Source organism: Myxocyprinus asiaticus, chromosome 8 (assembly GCF_019703515.2).
Source record: "Myxocyprinus asiaticus isolate MX2 ecotype Aquarium Trade chromosome 8, UBuf_Myxa_2, whole genome shotgun sequence".
NCBI lineage: Eukaryota > Metazoa > Chordata > Actinopteri > Cypriniformes > Catostomidae > Myxocyprinus > Myxocyprinus asiaticus.
In genome coordinates, this window is record NC_059351.1 from 5232999 (window position 1) to 5252049 (window position 19051).

At 38.6% G+C, this 19051-nt stretch overlaps 1 protein-coding gene across 4 annotated transcripts in view; it reads right to left on the reverse strand.

The window, feature by feature from the left end:
• LOC127445256 (amyloid beta precursor protein binding family B member 2-like) overlaps positions 1-19051 on the reverse strand; it is a 72809-nt gene that overhangs the window by 13627 nt on the left and 40131 nt on the right. For 3 of the 4 annotated variants that reach the window (XM_051705180.1, XM_051705178.1, XM_051705179.1), the window contains 8 exons: positions 18237-18454; positions 17890-18081; positions 16472-16546; positions 16122-16175; positions 10634-10719; positions 10060-10120; positions 6392-6538; positions 1601-1728 (listed from right to left, as the gene is read on the reverse strand). In XM_051705180.1, coding sequence (XP_051561140.1) covers positions 1601-1728; positions 6392-6538; positions 10060-10120; positions 10634-10719; positions 16122-16175; positions 16472-16546; positions 17890-18081; positions 18237-18454 — 961 coding nt within the window. The remainder of the gene's footprint in view (positions 1-1600; positions 1729-6391; positions 6539-10059; positions 10121-10633; positions 10720-16121; positions 16176-16471; positions 16547-17889; positions 18082-18236; positions 18455-19051) is intronic. The other variant, XM_051705181.1, reaches the window with a different exon arrangement.

A 19051-nucleotide genomic window follows, 5' to 3' on the forward strand; every position in this document is an offset into this window, starting at 1 on the left:
CTGTGGACTGCGCATATGAAATCTGCCCTCTGCTGGTCATGAAGTAGTAATGCTTAGACTCACAGAGGCAAAACTGTGATTCAGCAGCCCTGATAAAGTATGCTGCATTCCACCCCTGCATCTCTCACTCTCTCACACACACACTCTGGGACTAAAGCAGGAAAAGTACAGCTCTTTAGTAAGAGGAGTGTGTGAGCAATTCATATGCAACACTTTGCACGACCACACAAACACACACACACACACACACACACACACACACACACACACGGACAGCCCCATATCACTGGATTAAACATTCATTAGCACTCATCTCTCGATCATCAATCTTTTATTTCTGTCCTCCTTTCACTAGGGTGACTTCTTCAGTCTAAAATCAATATAGTGACCTTTAGTGTGAAGGTGGTGGAGGAGTGCACAGACAGAAAGTGAATCTCTAGTGGAGCGTTTTAGCCAGTGAAGACATGAAGAAAATCACAGGTGCAAAGATGCTGAGGTTTGCTGATCTGAAATTGCTAATTGAAATGAAATGTGATAACTTCTGGGAGTAGGTTTCTGAGCATGATACAAATTAGGATGAAAAAGAGAAACAAGGAGTGTATATAATAAAAAAAGATCGTTTTTGCATGTTTATGCCATTTGTTGAGTTTATACACCATTGTGATTATGGTTAAAGGAATAGTTCACCCAAATTTGACAATTTTGTAGTCATTTCAAACCCATGTACCTTTCTTTTTTCCATGGAACACAAAAGGAAACATTTTGAAAAAGCCTGACTCTGCTCTTTGTTCGATATAATGTTAGTGAATATGGACTGAGTATAACATTTTGTCTAAAAATCTCCTTTTGTGTTCCACGGAAGAAAGAAAGTCATATGGGTTTGGGACAGTGTCAAAAATGTACTTTTCCATAATGGGGCAACAACTGCCCCCTGGATTTGTGGGCAGGGGCATTTTTTTCCCTTGACATATGAAAAACATACTGTCATTCTTTTATTTGACTACTATAATTTAATCAATTAATTTACATAAGATTTCAATCTGAATAATTATATTGAGAATATATTACCTCCTACACATAAAATCTAATTAACATCAAATCATATTAAATGTGACAATGTGTATGAATAGGCTTAAAACCAAATATTATGAATGTATATATAACTGTTATAACCATATTATTCAGAAATTAACTGAAACACTTGTTGTTAATGAAGCAACGTCACTCTCATTTTGACACTGACAGCTTGTCTAAGTTGCACATTCACAAAGTTGTAATACCGTTTTAATAACGTATTTGATCCACCCCCCCCCAACATTCAGTGGGTCAGAGAGATTTTTAAACATTAGAAGATGACACACACGATCAGCAAAGTAGAAAATTGTCTTGTCGAAAATAAGACCCAGATTGTGTCTGTGGAAGCAGACAGCTGTAGTGTGTGTTTTTTAAATGATCTAAAATAAAATAAAAGAGTGTGCTTCCAAACATTCAGTTATGTTAAGTTTCTGTCATTTATTAAACATTTCATAAACTCTTCATCATGTAACATGTTATCCTCAACTAGCCCATACCAATCATTGCCATGGCGACTAGTGCTTACCTTCCATTATCACGGCCGACGCCCCACACACGGATGCTTGCGATTGGCTGAGTGTGCAGAATGCTGCGATCCATTGGGTCGACCAGATTCAGCATGTTATTCTCTAAAATGAGGTACATATCCTTCCCCTGGACACAAACACACACAAGCCAGGAAAAAATAAGGCTCTTTTTCAAAACCTTGCGAGCTGACTGGCTGTCTATGTAGGGCATTTGCTTTCCAATGCATTATCCAAAAAAAATTTGATAAAGGGGTCATGACATCAGAAATAAAATTTTCCTTGATCTTTTGACATATACTGATCAGCCACAACATTGAAACCACCTGCCTAATATCATCTAGGTCCCCCTCGTTCTGCCAAAACAGCTCTGACCCGTTGAGGCATGGACTCCACAAGACCTCTGATGGTTTCCTGTGGTATTTGGCACCAAGACGTTAGAAGCAGATCCTTTAAGTCCTGTAAGTTGCGAAGTGGGGCCTCCATGGATCGGACTTGTTGGTCCAGCACATCCCATAGATGCTCAATCGGATTGAGATCTGGGGAATTTGGAGGCCAAGTCAACACCTTGAACACTTTGTCATGTTCCTCAAACCATTCCTGAACAATTTTTGCAGTGTGGCAGGGTGCATTATCCTGCTGAAGGAGGCCACTGCCATCAGGGAATACCTTTGCCATGAAGGAGTGTACGTGGTCTGCAACAATCTTAAGTTGGTGGTTCGTGTCAAAGTATCATCCACATGAATGCCAGGACTCAAGGATTTCCAGCAGAACATTGCCCAGAGCATCACACTGCCTCCGCCGGCCTGCCTTCTTCCCATGGTGCATCCTGCTGCCATCTCTTCCCCAGGTAAACGCCGCACACGGACCCGGCCGTCCACATGATCTAAAAGAAAACGTGATTCATCAGACCAGGTCACCTTCTTCCATTGCTCCAAGGTCCAGTTCTGATGCTCACGTGCCCACTGTATGTGCTTTCGGCGGTGGACAGGGGTCAACATGGGCACTCTGACCAGTCTGCGGCTATGCAGCCCCATACGCAGCAAGCTGCGATGCACTGTGTGTTCTGACTTCTTTCTATCATGACCAGCATTAAGTTTTTCAGCAATTTGTGCTACAGTTGCTCTTCAGTGGGATCAGACCAGACGGGCTAGCCTTCGCTCCCCACGCGCATCAATGAGCCTTGGGCACCCATGACCCTGTCACCGGTTCACCGGTTGTCCTTCCTTGGACCACATTTGGTAGGTACTAACCACTTCATACTGGGAACACCCCACAAGACCTGCCATTTTTTAGATGCTCTGACCCAGTCAACTTGCCATCACAATTTGGCCCTTGTCAAAGTCGCTCAGATCCTTACGCTTGCCCATTTTTCCTGCTTCCAACACATTCAAGAATTGACTGTTCACTTGCTGCGTAATACTATATGTCCCACCCCTTGACAGGTGCCATTTTAATGAGATAATCGATGTTATTCACTTCACCTGTCAGTGGTTTTAATGTTGTGGCTGATCAGTGTGAAAGAATTCATTGTACAATAAAAACATACTGTAAGTTCCAGAACTCAAAACTTTCTCCTCACAGCAAAAAGAGCATTTGTTGAAACCAAGCTGCAAAAATGACTCGTTCTCTACTTCCTCCACATTGTGATGTCACAATGTGGTACACATTTGCATCTGACTGCCTCCACAACAAAACATCAATGTCTACTTTACCTTTAATCACCTCCATAGGTCAAATAAGAGCATAGAGCCAATCAGAACAGTGGGCGTTAACTGTCAAGTCTTAAAGGAGAAGCAGCACCAAAACAGAGTGTTTCTGACAGAGGGTTAAAATTAGGGTGGAAAATGATCATGATTTACAAATATATTATTTATGATATTTAGTAGTATTATAAGTGAACCTCAAGGAACATATTAAAATAATAAAAAAAGGCATGTCATGACCCCTTTAAGTGACAGAAATCTGTATGTCATATCAAAAGCGCTAATCACGCAAAGCGCACACAAGATTTGACTCACAATTGATTTCAATAGAGTTTGGTGTGATACTCTAATAAGCTAATAAATATAAAGCATACACAAATGTTTATTAAAAAAAGTAAATTTTTCAGTAGACTGAACTATTTTCATTGTAACTTTTTGCTACTGAATGAATGTTTTTATATTTTAACATTTATAATTAAAGGTGAAGTATGTAATTTTTGTTATGTCAAAATACGTTCTCCTATCCCAGTTTATTGTTCATTGACAATTATAAGTAAGCCATTCGTGGGTTTACCTCCCCCAAAAGTATAAACACTGAGCCTCCCAGGCACTATCAAAACATTGATGTTTATATTTAGGGCAGCCCGCTCAGCTCCACCCATCCCTTTCTAGCTCAACCTATAGCGTGAGTTTGGGGTGTGGCTACTTTTAGTACTGATTCAACCAGGAGAATATGAACAACCATTGCAGATGTGTTATAGAGGAAAATACATTTTGCTTCGCCTATTGATGTTAAAGACAAAATTCAAAGACTTGCTAAAACCAGAGTGAATGTTGGCGTTGAGAGGACTTTGAGGGAATTTTTGGAGTTCGATGGAGACGCCAAAACTGTCAGGTTGCTTCTCGACAGGTAAGCTACATTCAAGGTATTGCCACACAAGTTAGCTCATTACTGTCAAGCTCCGGATAAATTCATAAGATACTCGGGATTCGGGAATATGTATGTTTACAGTTACCTGAAGAACATCATCCCCGCACACCCAGCTGCCGTTCAATCCGGCGATGTTATCGGATGACCCGATTCCTCTGCAACACATTCAGTCCGGTGTTTATATGTTTAGTAATCTTGTTCATTGCAGCGTTAAATGTTTATCACTTTTTAATTAGTATGGCCTATATGTTCATCAGGAATTAGAGAATGCAAAAGGGCGTAATGAGTCTAAGGGGCGTTGGCTAAGATTGTTTGAAAACACTTTATTCTTATAATTCCGTTTGGTGCCACTAATAGTGCAGAAATTACATACTTCACCTTTAATTACAGTATTTATTTATAATCAATATTTCTTTCGCTCCATTTGGAATTGTCTTCTCCACGAAGGACAGATGCAATGCTGCCTTGAGATTTTGCCTAAGGAAGGTATCTAAGAATATTGTTATCGAGAGCACTTCAAAATACAGTGAAAGTTTCTAGATAACCTATTAACCAAATAGTTTCGATTTTTCTGAATGCACTGTAGCACTTCCATCAATAAATCAACATTCTCAACACTCTAACTCTTACAGTAATAGGAAGACTATTTTACTAGAAAACTCTAAAATTCATGTTTCTTTTTCAATTAAACTTTTCCCTCAAAATGCTTCCATTGTTGTTACTTGTTCATTTGCAATGAAAATAAACTGGAATAAATTAGATCAATGCAAAATAGAAGCACTAGACTCAGACCTTTGAAAGCCACCAAGTCTCTCTGAATCCAAGATGGTTTGATCTTTGCAAAGTTACTTTCTTTGTGATGTTTTCATTTAAAAAGCATAAGACAAGTAACTAAATCTTGTAATTAAGAACAGCAATAAAGTTTATTTATCTTTCAACCCGTTTTATAATCAAATACAATACCGTGATAATACTGTATACCGTTTTAAATGCCTCAGGCAGCAATTATCGTGATATGAAATTGTTATACCATCACAGACCTACAAAGAAGTCAACATAATTATGCTGGCTACCTTTGGAACAGACTTCGAGACAGGAGTGCACTTATGATGCCTTAAAGTTGCACTCAGTTATTATTTTATACTGAAAATCGAATATTTACTTCATATCGGAAACCTCCTATTCTCACATATTTTAAATCACACAATAAATGGATCAAGGTTGGCTGCTAATGCAGCAATTTCTACATATCGGCCATATTGGCCAGTGTAATATAAAGAATTATTGAGTTGTTCACTAGGTTTTGAAACAGTGACATCAAGTCACAACTGAGTGGTCTTAGGATGCTTGTACTTGTATGTGTGTTGTAAGTAATGAATAAATGATCAGACCAGAATATAAAAGGCAGCAGGAGAACACAGGCTCTTTTTGAACTCTCATTTATCCTTTCCCTCTTACATTCACTTGTAAGTTTTTTCCTCCATGGCATTTCACCGATCCCTCATTTCATTACTTTTCTTTTTCTTGGCTCTTTCATTTATATTTATATTCCTCACTTTCAAGCTGATTCAGGACATTTTAAGAAACATATAGTGGGTATCTTTAAAACAAATCCCTGTGTCCGAAATGGCATAGTGTTAGAGTATGTACTCTTAGAATTATGCACTTCTCTGCAGATAAAAAAGGACATTCTTTCGGTATGCAAGTGAGTACTATGAATACATTCCGGACATACTTAATCCGGTAACATGGGTATTGTCCCGTGACCCCAATATGTGACATAGAAACAAAAACTGTGAAAATACCATACCCTGATTTTGTTAAACAAGAACTATTTAAGCACAAGAAACATATTTCTTGGTATATATTATACAGCATTTACAGCTGACATGAGCTGCTGACACTGGGTTCTCCGTCATTTTTAAAAAATCCAGTGCTGGAACGTGACATCTCCTCAGCCCCCGAGACCTTATGGGATAGTAAAGTGTCCAGTGGATGCACGCTCATATTTCTCACTCGTTTATAAATACTGAGGATACTGACACCCTACTCCATTGGCATACTCTTTGTTTGGCATACAACATACTACTAAGTATGCATATTTGGATACAGCTAAAGTGTTTGTGAGTGTGTGTAAGAGAGACGGTGTCTCTCACCTCTCCCCAGATGCCCACTGTGTCTCGGATGTCATTCTTGCAGTAGGACAGTTGACGGATACAGTTGTTAACAGCGACGCTGCTTTTACCAGGAGCCAAGTCCTCTTCAGCCATCTCTACCCAGCCCAGAGAGCGCACAGCAAAACACTGTAATAAACACAAGCCCAACAATCAAACACCAACCCCAGTAACATATAACACACAGCACCACAATTATAACCTTTATTATATTATACAATATTTCATTATATTATATACAGATTCCTCCTCTACAGAGAGACTCTGAAATGAGGAAACACCTCTTTACATTTTCATATGGCAACCTCTAAGAATAGCTGCAGTTGAAGAGAGAGAGAGAGAAGAGAGAGAGAGAGAGAGAGAGAGAGAGAGAGAGATGTCCTTTCTCCTTACAAAACTCAGCATCACTTCACCCATCACTCTGTTATTAAGCAATAGAGCCTGGGTCTGTAATCCTTAAGTTCACCATCATTTACACACACACAGAGACACACTTTCATGGCAGGGTGCCAAGATCAAAGGGGAAGATCCCTTTAACTAGAAGATCTTTTCTTTCATCTTCCACTCTTCCCCTCCTCCTGGTCTTTCTCTGAGCGCTCTGAGACTAGAATGATCCATCATTCATTCTCTTCTGTTTTCTTAAACTCTGTGATGAGGCTACATCATTATGGGAGTGTTCATGTGTGAGAGAGATTATTAATAGACAGAATGCAGTCATCCTCCTTCAGTTTGATTTTAACTGCTGCTGAAAGAGCAGAACCCCAAGAGAGAGAAGGACAATGACTTGGGAAGAGAGAGAGAAGGAGGCAGAGGTATACAGTAAATTGAATGGTAACATGAGTAATAGATGAATTCTCATCTGATAACTCGAAACCAGGAATTAAGAATGAAGTCATCAGAGTGATGTCATGATCATAAGCAAGTCCAGACGGAGTTTGCAGACTTTATTAGCATTACATTGCTGATACTGGGGGAAAATTTGCGGAATGGATTTAAATGTGGCTAAATGTGTTAAAGGGAAAGCGCATGAAAAAATGTTATCCTCACGTTGCTTAAAACATGTATGATTTGTTTTCTGTACCAGAGTAAAAGGGAAAGGAGGAGGCGAGAACCGGCTTGACAATATAAATAATAATTTAATGATTAACTTAAAGCAAAAGACATACAACATAAACACATACAGGGCAGCTGCCTGTAGCTCTCTCTCTCCCTTTATCCCTCTTGTCGGTTTGATTAGCCTGATTAGGGGCCGGGCATACATCATCACGGCCCAGCCCCGCCCTCCTCCTTGCCACATTTTCTTAAAAGTGATATTTAGCAGAATGTCCAGACTGCTCTTTGCCATACAACTAAAGTGGATGAGGACCAGTGGCTATCACACTCCAAATAGGACAAAATAAGCACCATACAGGTACCATAAACAGTCTATACCATACGATCGCTTTGTAAGAATCGAGTTGGAATATTGCACACAAGTCATTTGCACTACTTTTATGGTACTGTTTGTACCACTACATTTATAGCTTAACAGGCATGGTCACCATTCACTTTCCTTGTTGGAAAAGAGCAACATGAACATTTTGGTAAAATTTACATTGTTTCATCATTTACTCACAAAATGCCATCCCAGATGTGTATGACTTTCTCCCTTCTGCAGAACACAAATGAAGATTTTTAGAAGCATATCTCAGCTCTGTAGCTCTATACAATACACGTGAATGGTGACCAGGATTCAGAAGCTCCAAAAAGCACATAAAGGCAGCAAAAAAGTAATCCATATGACTCCAGTGGTTAAATCCATGTTGTCTAAAGTGATCCAGTCAGCTCAAAATATAACTCCTTTTTCACTATCAGCAGTCACCATTCACTTGCATTGTATGGATCTACAGAGCTGAGATATTCTTCTAAAAATCTTCATTTGTGTTCTGCTGAAGAAAGAAAGTCATACACATCTGGGATGGCATGAGGGTGAGTAAATGATGAGAGAATTTTCATTTTTGGGTGAACTTTTCCTTTAACTTCTTTAGTCTTCCACAGTCAAATCACACATCATTTAAACGACATGAGTGTAAGAATGATGGCAGAATTTTAATTTTTCAGTGATCTATCCCTTTAAATTCAGCTTACTACATTGTTATTGATGGCTGAAAGTAAAATCAACTTGGCTAAAATATGTCATAAATGGACGTGCAAGGTTGTTCCAGTTCTGAGTGTTCTGCAGAATCTGAATTATGTCATTTGACAAAACTATCTAGTCAGTAATAACATAAGTAATGATATTTAATTTTCATATGTAAGGCTTATTACAATATTCATTTTCTGAGTAGTACTTAAAATGTAAAAGAAATTGCATATGCAAGCTCTTGATGTGATTCTTTTATAAATCAATTTTTAGAAAATATGCTTTTTTATTGTGTTGTTTCCCATTTTGTGATTCAAGGCACAAATGCATGTGATTATCCTTTTAAGGCATAGTCTTTTGACAGAATTGGAGCTGTTGGAGCTGTGCTTTCAGCTAACATCCGAGTTCCATATTGTTTCGTGAAGGACTTAAACATAAACACAAGACATAATTCCATTACACATTTGTTTGTCTATTACACCCTTCCACATGTTTCCAAGAGTGAGGTACTTGTGAATTTCTTTAACCTGTCAGTAGATGGCACTGTACATTTAGGATTACATTGGAAGTTGGAAACTCCTGACAACACCAAATTCCACAAATAAACAAACGGGGAACAAGTAATAAACAATGATTTTCAAATTAGCTGTGCCAATGCTGCCATCTGAATCGAACGTGGCATTTATTTGCCATGCTTAATTGAGAAGAACATGCTCACAAGAGGGGTGAAGTCAGGGTCATGTTATGGTGATTGAGAATGTAAATGCTTTCTTAAACCATCAGTTAACCTGAAGCAGGGCCAAAATTGTGACTTTATGCAAGGAATATTCCACATTTGTGGCGGTTCTGAAAATATTTTTTTTTAATTTTTTTTTAGATAAACTAGAAAAACTTCCAACTTTTCCAATGAGGAAAATGTTGTTAGAAGATGTGCAAATTATGACAGATAGAAGGTTTCGAATCAGCGAGGGTCAGACTATCATTCTTACAATTTAAATTAAACCATGTTTGATTATTAAATACAGGCCAATTGACAAGTAATTCAAAGCACATTTTTACTCACACTTGACACTTGGTGAATGTTTTTTTTTTTTTTTTTTTAATTTGGAATGCCCAATTCCCAATGTGCTCTTAAGTCCCAATGAGCTTTTAAGTTGCCATGGAGACATAGCGCATGTGGAGGCTTCACGCCATCCACTGCGGCAACCGCTCAACTCACCACGCGCCCCACCAAGAACGAACCACATTATAGCGACCATGAGGAGGTTACCCCATGTGACTCTACCCCCCCTAGCAACCGGGCCAATTTGGTTGCTCAGGAGACCTGGCTGGAGTCACTCAGCACGCCCTGGGATTCGAACTAGCGAGCTAGCGATCTCCAGGGGTGGTAGCCCCTATGTATTTTACCACTGAGCTACCCAGGCCCCCCTGACACTTGGTGAATGTTAATTTTGGATCCTTTCCTCAAGACTAAATTAAGTTCTCTGTTGAACAGTTATCTTTGAATAGCTGCAGTATGTTGTCTCACCTTGGCTTCAGGGTCACTGTTAATACTACTGGAATCTTCCTCTTCAACGGGAGCAGGGTTTCTAAACACACACATACACACAATGAGAAGGGTATGTGCAGCTTACATCTCACAAACACACAAAAACCATAGAGGACCTCATATAGACATATGGTTTTCATACAAAGATAATGATTTTTACTATACCATATCCCTAGACCTACTGTAATATATTTCTCTATATTTATGAGGAAATATTCACAAATTTGGCCTTAACAAACCTGTACACACACACACACACACACACACACACACACAGATACACATGCTTACTTAGCTACCTAAGTAAGGGAACATACTGTACAATAGACATGTTTTATATAAATCTAATTATAGTAACTATACCTTACACTATATAACCGAAACCTAAAAGAAGATATAAATCTATCAAATATGAAAAAATGCATATTTCATTCATCCACCATTTTTCCAAATTAGGGCATCACCAAACATTCAAAAAGAGGTTTTGGCATATTTAGCTAAGTTCTGTGGACAAATTCATCCCCAAACTATGGCTACATAAATCCACACATACCGTAGCTTGAGGGAGGCATAGCGGAGAGTTGCTCCTTCAAATTCCTTTAAACTGGGGTCAGGGTTCACTGTGGCCGCCTGAAGATCCTGAGGCGGAGAGATTTTACAGAGATGCTTAAAACAAGCAAACAAACATAAAGCAAACTCACATACAGCCAAGTCTAGAGCCAGTGCTGAGATCTGTGTGCGTGTGTGTGCAGATCATGCTTAGCAAAACTCTTTAAAACTGGAAAGGACAGTGCCCGCAATGAGCGATGAAATAAACTATTAACCAGCCTTAAACATGACTCAGGCACACTTGATGTGAAGAAAAATGACATGAGCGTATTTACAAAAGGAATGGGAAAGAGGAAACGGAGAAATGAAGAGCGACTCAAGACTCAGATGGAGTGAATAGGAGGAAAGCCATGCTCAGATGAGATTAAACGGCAAAAGGTGAGGAAGGTATAAAGCAGAAGGTATCTGCTCGGCAGATTTTAGAGAACACAACTTCATCAGTAGAACGTCTACAGGTAGAACCATATTGCATCAGTGCAGAGGCACAAGATTTAAGATATGAGATGTTTGACAAGGGCAATAATAATGAATCCACACCTTATAAACAATGAATATCCATTACTTTTTCAGTTGTTCATGATTCCTGGAAAAGTAATGGATATTCCTGATTCCTTTTTTTTTTTTTTTAATTCAGTTTTATTTATTTATTCAATATAATTTTATTGAGATTACACTCACAAAGAGCATATTCTGACATGGATAGCACATATACTTCATATTTGAAGAATAAAGCATATATGAAAAATAGTATAACTAGACAACCTTATAGTAACTATAGACATTTCAATGACTTTTCCTATGACATCTTAAAGATTTTGTTCATTTCCATGACGTTTACAGGCCTGTAAATCACAAAATTAAAATCCATAATATTTCCAGGTTTTCCGTAGGAACCCTGTATTATTCAGTGCATTGCCACTAAATACATGAAAATGTATATAGTCTATATAAAAGACTATTTAAGTACATACAGTATAATACATATGGACAAGAGAAAGACCAATAATCGATTTTTAACCGATATTTACACTTTTACACTTAATCGGTTATCAGTTCTTAAATATCAGGCATACCTTTAACCTCCTGAGATCCCCGCATGACTGCTGTGTGCATTTTCCATTTCCCTTTTTGATTTGTAACTAGTAGCAGCTAATAAACAAGCAAAACAAATATTTTTTCTCTAGAGCAAAATTTCCTAAAAATGTGGGACAGCGGGACTAAGATGTGGAATTTTAAGTATTTTCAAGCTATAGAAAGTCAGATTTTTTTCATCAAATAGTTTATTATGTGTCCAGGAGTGTTGGTTATTCAAGTTTTTGAGATGTTATATACATTATAACTGATTTTCTATAAAGCTGAATAAATAATTCTGATTAGAAGTAATGGCCAGCATCATCAAATCACTGCCAACCATGTTAAAATACAATTTTGCATCATAAAATTCTGAATCTATGTACTGAATATCATTGTTCCATGTCTACCAAACATGTTGAGTGATCCAAACATCATCTGCAGCCTGAAACTGAACTTTACACCAGATGTTAGAAGTGAATTCACTAAGGAAAGCTATAGGATGCTCCCTTGCTCCCTAATTAGTGAATGACTTAACCTCCAGTGTGCTCTCTGTCGTCACTGGCCTCAGAACAGTTTGAAACACACCTTATTTTCATTCTAACTTCGTATACAGCCTCTCAAAGCAACATTTTCCAGCTTTTGGATACGTCCATTGATTCTCAATGTGATAATGCACAGTGAATGTAGGATTTTTATGAAAAGCTAGTCCTATAGTCCACGTGCGTGGACACTGTGTTTAACAGCGTGCTGTTTCGTGATAAATCGATGCGGTTTTTAAAATGGTATATTGGATGAACTAGAGACTCTACTCTTTTGACTCAAACAGGTTTTAATGTGAAAACTTAAGCTGGTTTCTTACCAGATGTAGTTTTGTTGCCGTTTCTCCAAAAGACAAATTCAGCTGTGATTGGCACCATGCTGTTTTGTCACATGCGCTGAAAGTTTAATCCTTTAATGACAGCCTAGGGTCTCCTGAACTGAGATCAGTTGGTTTTAATAAAATAAAATGAAGCATAGCCAATAGCGAAGCCAAAATGTAATGTCCACACATGTCCACGGGGAAACGGGGTCTCACAAGGTTAAAGTTAGACACAAAATACTTTAAATCTTAAATATTAATTAAGTGAGGGGCTCTGCACAAGTGTTAATTGTAAGTAACGCGTTATTCACACATACTCAATGAGCGGGGCGTGAGCAACGAGGTCGCACTGGGCTTTCACATTGGCCGCGTCTCTTCTGAAAAAAACGTATCTCTGGGTTCCTACGGAAAATACTTTCTTCAAAGGCCATAAATTATATATTTTTTGAGAGGTGGTAATTGATAAGTATAACAAATTTGGTCTTCATGAAATAATATGTACATGAGTAGGACCATATTAACATCACAATGGTAAATAATTTTCATAGATGCCCAACCCATACAGTATTGGGTGCTTCAATCGTCTGCATTCAGGCAGAGAACAGAAACTGTTGTGTCTCCCTGCATCAAGTTTACATCCAGCACAACAGCCCATAAATTAAATAAGTAAAAAAAAAAAAATCTTAGTAAAAACACCTGACAAAACCGTGTTAAGTAGACTATTTTTTACGACATAAAGGCAAGACACATACAGTGCATCCGGAAAGCATTCACAGCACTTCACTTTTTCCACATTTTGTTATGTTACAGCCTTATTCCAAAACGGATTAAATTCATTATTTTCCTCAAAATTCTACAAACAATACCCCATAATGACAACGTGAAAGAAGTTTGTTTGAAATCTTTGCAAATGTATTAAAAATAAAAAAACGAAAAAAATCACATGTACATAAGTATTCACAGCCTTTGCCATGACACTCAAAATTGAGCTCAGGTGCATCCTGTTTCCACTGATCATCCTTGAGATGTTTCTACAACTTGATTGGAGTCCACCTGTGGTAAATTCAGTTGATTGGACATGATTTGGAAAGGCACACACCTGTCTATATAAGGTCCCACAGTTAACAGTGCATGTCAGAGCACAAACCAAGCCATGAAGTCCAAGGAATTGTCTGTAGACCTCCGAGACAGGATTGTATCGAGGCACAGATCTGGGGAAGGGTACAGAAAAATTTCTGCAGCATTGAAGGTCCCAATGAGCACAGTGGCCTCCATCATCCGTAAATGGAAGAAGTTTGGAACCACCAGGACTCTTCCTAGAGCTGACCGCCCGGCCAAACTGAGCGATCGGGGGAGAAGGGCCTTAGTCAGGGAGGTGACCAAGAACCTGATGGTCACTCTGACAGAGCTCCAGCATTTCTCTGTGGAGAGAGGAGAACCTTCCAGAAGAACAACCATCTCTGCAGCACTCCACCAATCAGGTCTGTATGGTAGAGTGGCCAGACAGAAGCCACTCCTCAGTAAAAGGGACCTGAAGGACTCTCAGACCATGAGAAACAAAGACTGAACTCTTTGGCCTGAATGGCAAGCGTCATGTCTGGAGGAAACCAGGCACCGCTCATCACCTGGCCAATACCATCCCTACAGTGAAGCATGGTGGTGGCAGCATCATGCTGTGGGGATGTTTTTCAGCGGCAGGTACTGGGAGACTAGTCAGGATTGAGGGAAAGATGAATGCAGCAATGTACAGAGACATCCTTGATGAAAACCTGCTCCAGAGCGCTCTGGACCTCAGACTGGGGCGAAGGTTCATCTTCCAACAGGACAACGATCCTAAGCACACAGCCAAGATAACAAAGGAGTGGCTCCGGGACATCTCTGTGAATGTCCTTGAGTGGCCCAGCCAGATCCCAGACTTGAACCCGATTGAACATCTCTCGAGAGATCTGAAAATGTCTGTGCACCGACGCACCCCATCCAACCTGATGGAGCTTGAGAGGTCCTGCAAAGAAGAATGGGAGAAACTGCCCAAAAATAGGTGCGCCAAGCTTGTAGCATCATACTCAAAAAGACTTCAGGCTGTAATTGGTGCCAAAGGTGCTTCAACAAAGTATTGAGCAAAGGCTGTGAATACTTATGTACATGTGATTGTTTTACTTTATTTTTTTTATAAATTTGCAAAGATTTCAAACAAACTTCTTTCATGTTGTCATTATGGGGTATTGTTTGTAGAATTTTGAGGAACATAATGAATTTAATCCGTTTTGGAATAAGGCTGTAACATAACAAAATGTGGAAAAAGTGAAGTGCTGTGAATACTTTCCAGATGCACTGTATGTGTCTTGCCTTTATGTCGTAAATTGTAACATCCACTCTCTGCACAAAACTGACAAATCTACTGCTTCACACACCTTTTCCTTGCTAATAAATCCTTGTATAATAAATGCTGAGGGTGGTACAGCACTTCATAATTCTCAACCTCTACAATCAGTTGGGAAACGTCCAGTGTTGTGGCCTTGCAAATCCGAATGAGGTAAACTGTTGCTTCAACGATAATGGCGGGCAGTCTTGTAATGGACACTTGTTTATTTTTATCAACAAAAATGGTCATGATTGGTTAATATTGTAAAGCCTATACTATATCCCTACATATACATAACCATGCAAAAGTTTATTTATTCTATATTTTAGTTAGATTGTGCTTGTTTGTATGCAGACTTATAAATTATAGTATATTGTAGGTTCGGTTTAAACATTTTTCATTTGCTTTTGCGTCTTTTCTATACTCTCTTGATTATTTTAGTTTTCTACTACACCCAATGCCGCTGAATTCAACGTGAGCCGTGCGGCAAAACATAGGCTCAATGCTGAAACTATCCCCTCACTGCCGTATCTGGGATGCTTCCAGGATGCTTCACCTAGTGACTCCCGCTCGCAATAAGAAGGCTGTAATCTGTTAAGTTGGGCACCGGAACGAAAAAACGCTCCTCACACCCCGCTCATGGAGTATCTGTGGATCCGGACTAAAACTAGATAAATGAATTATTTGTAGACACAATATTATTTTGTGCACAATATTACAGGTAGTTTTGTAAAGCAGTTCAACTTCAGAGGTAAATGCTAAATGTTGCATTTGTCATTGTGCCTACAAGCAAAAATCGCATGCATATCGGTAATGGTTTTTGCCAGTAGGCCGGGACTGCAACATAATACATGGATTCAACCGAATTGTAAGAGCGAAAGTCTGACCGTTGTTGATGTAAATAACACCAGTTAAATAATACTTTATTTTTTTTTTTTTATAAAAGTAATGCAAAACACATGGTTTCATAGCCAGTGAGAAATAAATATGGTCAATAAATGTAATGCTCCAACTGGCAGTTGTGGCATAAATATAATTTTGTACCCTGTGTCAAACATAAAGTGTTGACTGTTCTAGAAGACATTCTACTGTGCATTTGGCTCTGCAGGTCATTAAGAAATTGCCTGAGATACTAACCTTCCAGATCTCACTATCAATCTTTCCAACTGCAAAATCACTCCATGGCTTTTTCTGCACCATTATTCACACAAACACACACACACACACACACACAAAGAGGGTGGACAAGGTTGAGGGGTCAAGGGTGGGAGGTTGGAGAGAGACGGCACAGGGTTGTTAGATCACCCAACAAGCATATGTTTGTGTATGATGCCTGTTGAGTGTGGGTGATTGCGTATGTGTGTGTGTATTTGCTTAGGTGCGGTATGGATGTATATATCTTGCTTTACGTGGTATGGTTCCTGTAAGTATCCGAGGAGAGACAAAACTGTTTTTCATTACATTCTGAGAGCGAAAAAGTTAATTACCTTATCCTCTTCCCGATGGCACATCTCAGAGTGTCTATCCTTCCCTGGCATTATTTGTAGGGATGAAGAACGAGGCTACACACACACACACACACACACACAGACACACACAGTTTTAACATTATTACAAGAAATAAGGGTTTGGCAGTATGACAAATATCACATATCACGGTATGAGTAATTTTATATAACAGAAATGATAAATATCACAGTATAGTTATTTCTGCTGGAAATGCAACAAAAAATAAAAAAATGCTTTATTTTTTAATAACCATGTAGCAAAACCTATTTTTGGATAATCTGCTGAATTAAATCTTATTTGATTATTTTTATTTTATTTGGAAAATGACCACCAAGATGATAACTAAAAGAGGAGATTATTAGTAATAAATGAATGACAACTCTCACATAACATTCCTTGTCTTGACATGTTTTGGACACATCACACTCTTTATTTTCACATTATTCCACCCACTAATAGCTGCACACTTATATCTTAACTGTATATACCATCCACTCCTAACTGTAACTATACAAAGCATTGAACCAGCTCGGTTTAAAGGAATATTCCACGTTCAATACAAGTTAAGCTCAGTCGACAGCATTTGTGGCATAATGTCGATTACCACAAAAAATTATTTTGACTTGCCCCTCCTTTTCTTTGAGACACTTACAATGGAAGTGAATGGGGGCCAATTTTTGAATGCTAAAATACTCACTTTTTCAAAAGTAAAGATACAATACATCAACAATATGTGTGTAAACATGATTATATTGTGATAAAATCACTTACTAACCTTTTAACCTTTTATGTGTAAAGTTATAGCCAATTTTACAATGTTGCCATGACAGTGTGATGTCAACAAACCTTAAAATTACAGTAAAAATGGCAATTTTAACAACTTTACAGCTCAAATAATACACAAGTTTTAACTGAAGAATTAATGTAAGTGCTTTTATAAGATTATAAACTTGAGATTTCTGCCTTAAAACCCCAAAAAAAATTGACCCCATTCACTTCCATTGTAAGGGTCTCACTGTAACCTTGATTTTTGCTTTTTTTAAAGAAAAGGAGAGACGAGTCAAAATTAATTTTTGTGGTAATCAGCATCATGCCACAAATGCTGTCACTTGAGCTTAACTTATATTGAACCTGGAATATTCTTTTAATCCATTGCAGTACTGTCAATTCTGTATTAAACTGCTATTGGTTAACTTTTTTTTTTTCTTGAGTTTAATGCTTTTTTAAACTGCAATTTTCCATAGATTGTCTTTTTTATTCATATACGCATGCTTCACTAATATATCCGAAACCAAACCGTACTCATTGTGAAACCTAAACACTCAGAGAATGGCAGGACAGCTGTAAATTATAATTATAATTATAATTAAATTGGGAGACTGATGAACAGACTTACAAAGTAGCAGCTGTTGACAAATCCACAGGAAGGAACATTGCCATCGGAAGATGAAGAAGAGTTTGAGGAGAGGATAGGTGTAGGGTCCAGACAGGAAGAGGACGGAATGGGGGCGGGGTCAAAGGAGCTCTCGGAGATGGTGCTGCCTGAACGACTCGATGCTCCAAAAAACACATCGGCATGAGACACTGACTGGAGGAGAACAAAAAAAGAAGACATGAAGACTAATAAATACATCAATGGTAAATCTCATTTTTATCTAGTAAAAATGACTTAATGAAAGTCCAGTTTGCATAACCACATGGTTTCAAAGTGTGTAATTTTTGTGTGTGTGTGTGTGTGCGTACCTCATGATCCGGGGTGGGTGAGGGTGACAGGGAGCCCAGGGAGTGTTTGCGGTTGGCATGGTCGGGCCCAGTTGGAACCGGATGGCATGGGGCTGGTCTCTCCCACTGTGTGGTACCCGTTGGAATGTGCCAGTAATAAATACCAGCCATGTCTGTCATCATCTTCCATCCTGGAGGCAAATCAGGGTCTGTCTGAAATGACTGCTCCCCCCAGATATCTGTAAACACAAATACACAAGTTCAGGCATGGTCCACACACATCCGTCAACTACGATATCCAGGACTACCAACATGCGGACAACAGCTTTAACTTGTTTACATGGACATTTCATTGGCAACCAAATAATTTCTGTTAAAGCATAGATAATGACCCACCCCATCTAAGTGTCTTTTTGCAGGATATGAGTACACTATAATGCAGTAATGCTTTTTCATATCATGGCACAACGTTATCACAGCCAAAACGACAAAGAAAGGTGTCATTTTTTCAATGTTAAAATATCATCTACTATCCTAGATATGACAACTAAAAAGCAAGTTAATTTTGAGTTGACTCCCCTTGAAAAGTAAAAGCTATCTTTTTGTCTGACTAATGGCAGATGGAGGGAGTGTTCGGGAAACTTGTTTGAAAACAGTCATTTTGTATAACATTTGCTTGCTAGAACACTTTGAAAGAGCTACGAAATAAAGTGTATGACCAAGGTTGCTACCACGAATAGCCATTTTTTTCGTGGACTCTATCATACTGTAAAATCTGTCTCTCATACACACACACACATATGCATGAACTCGCTACTGTTCTATCTGTCCTCACA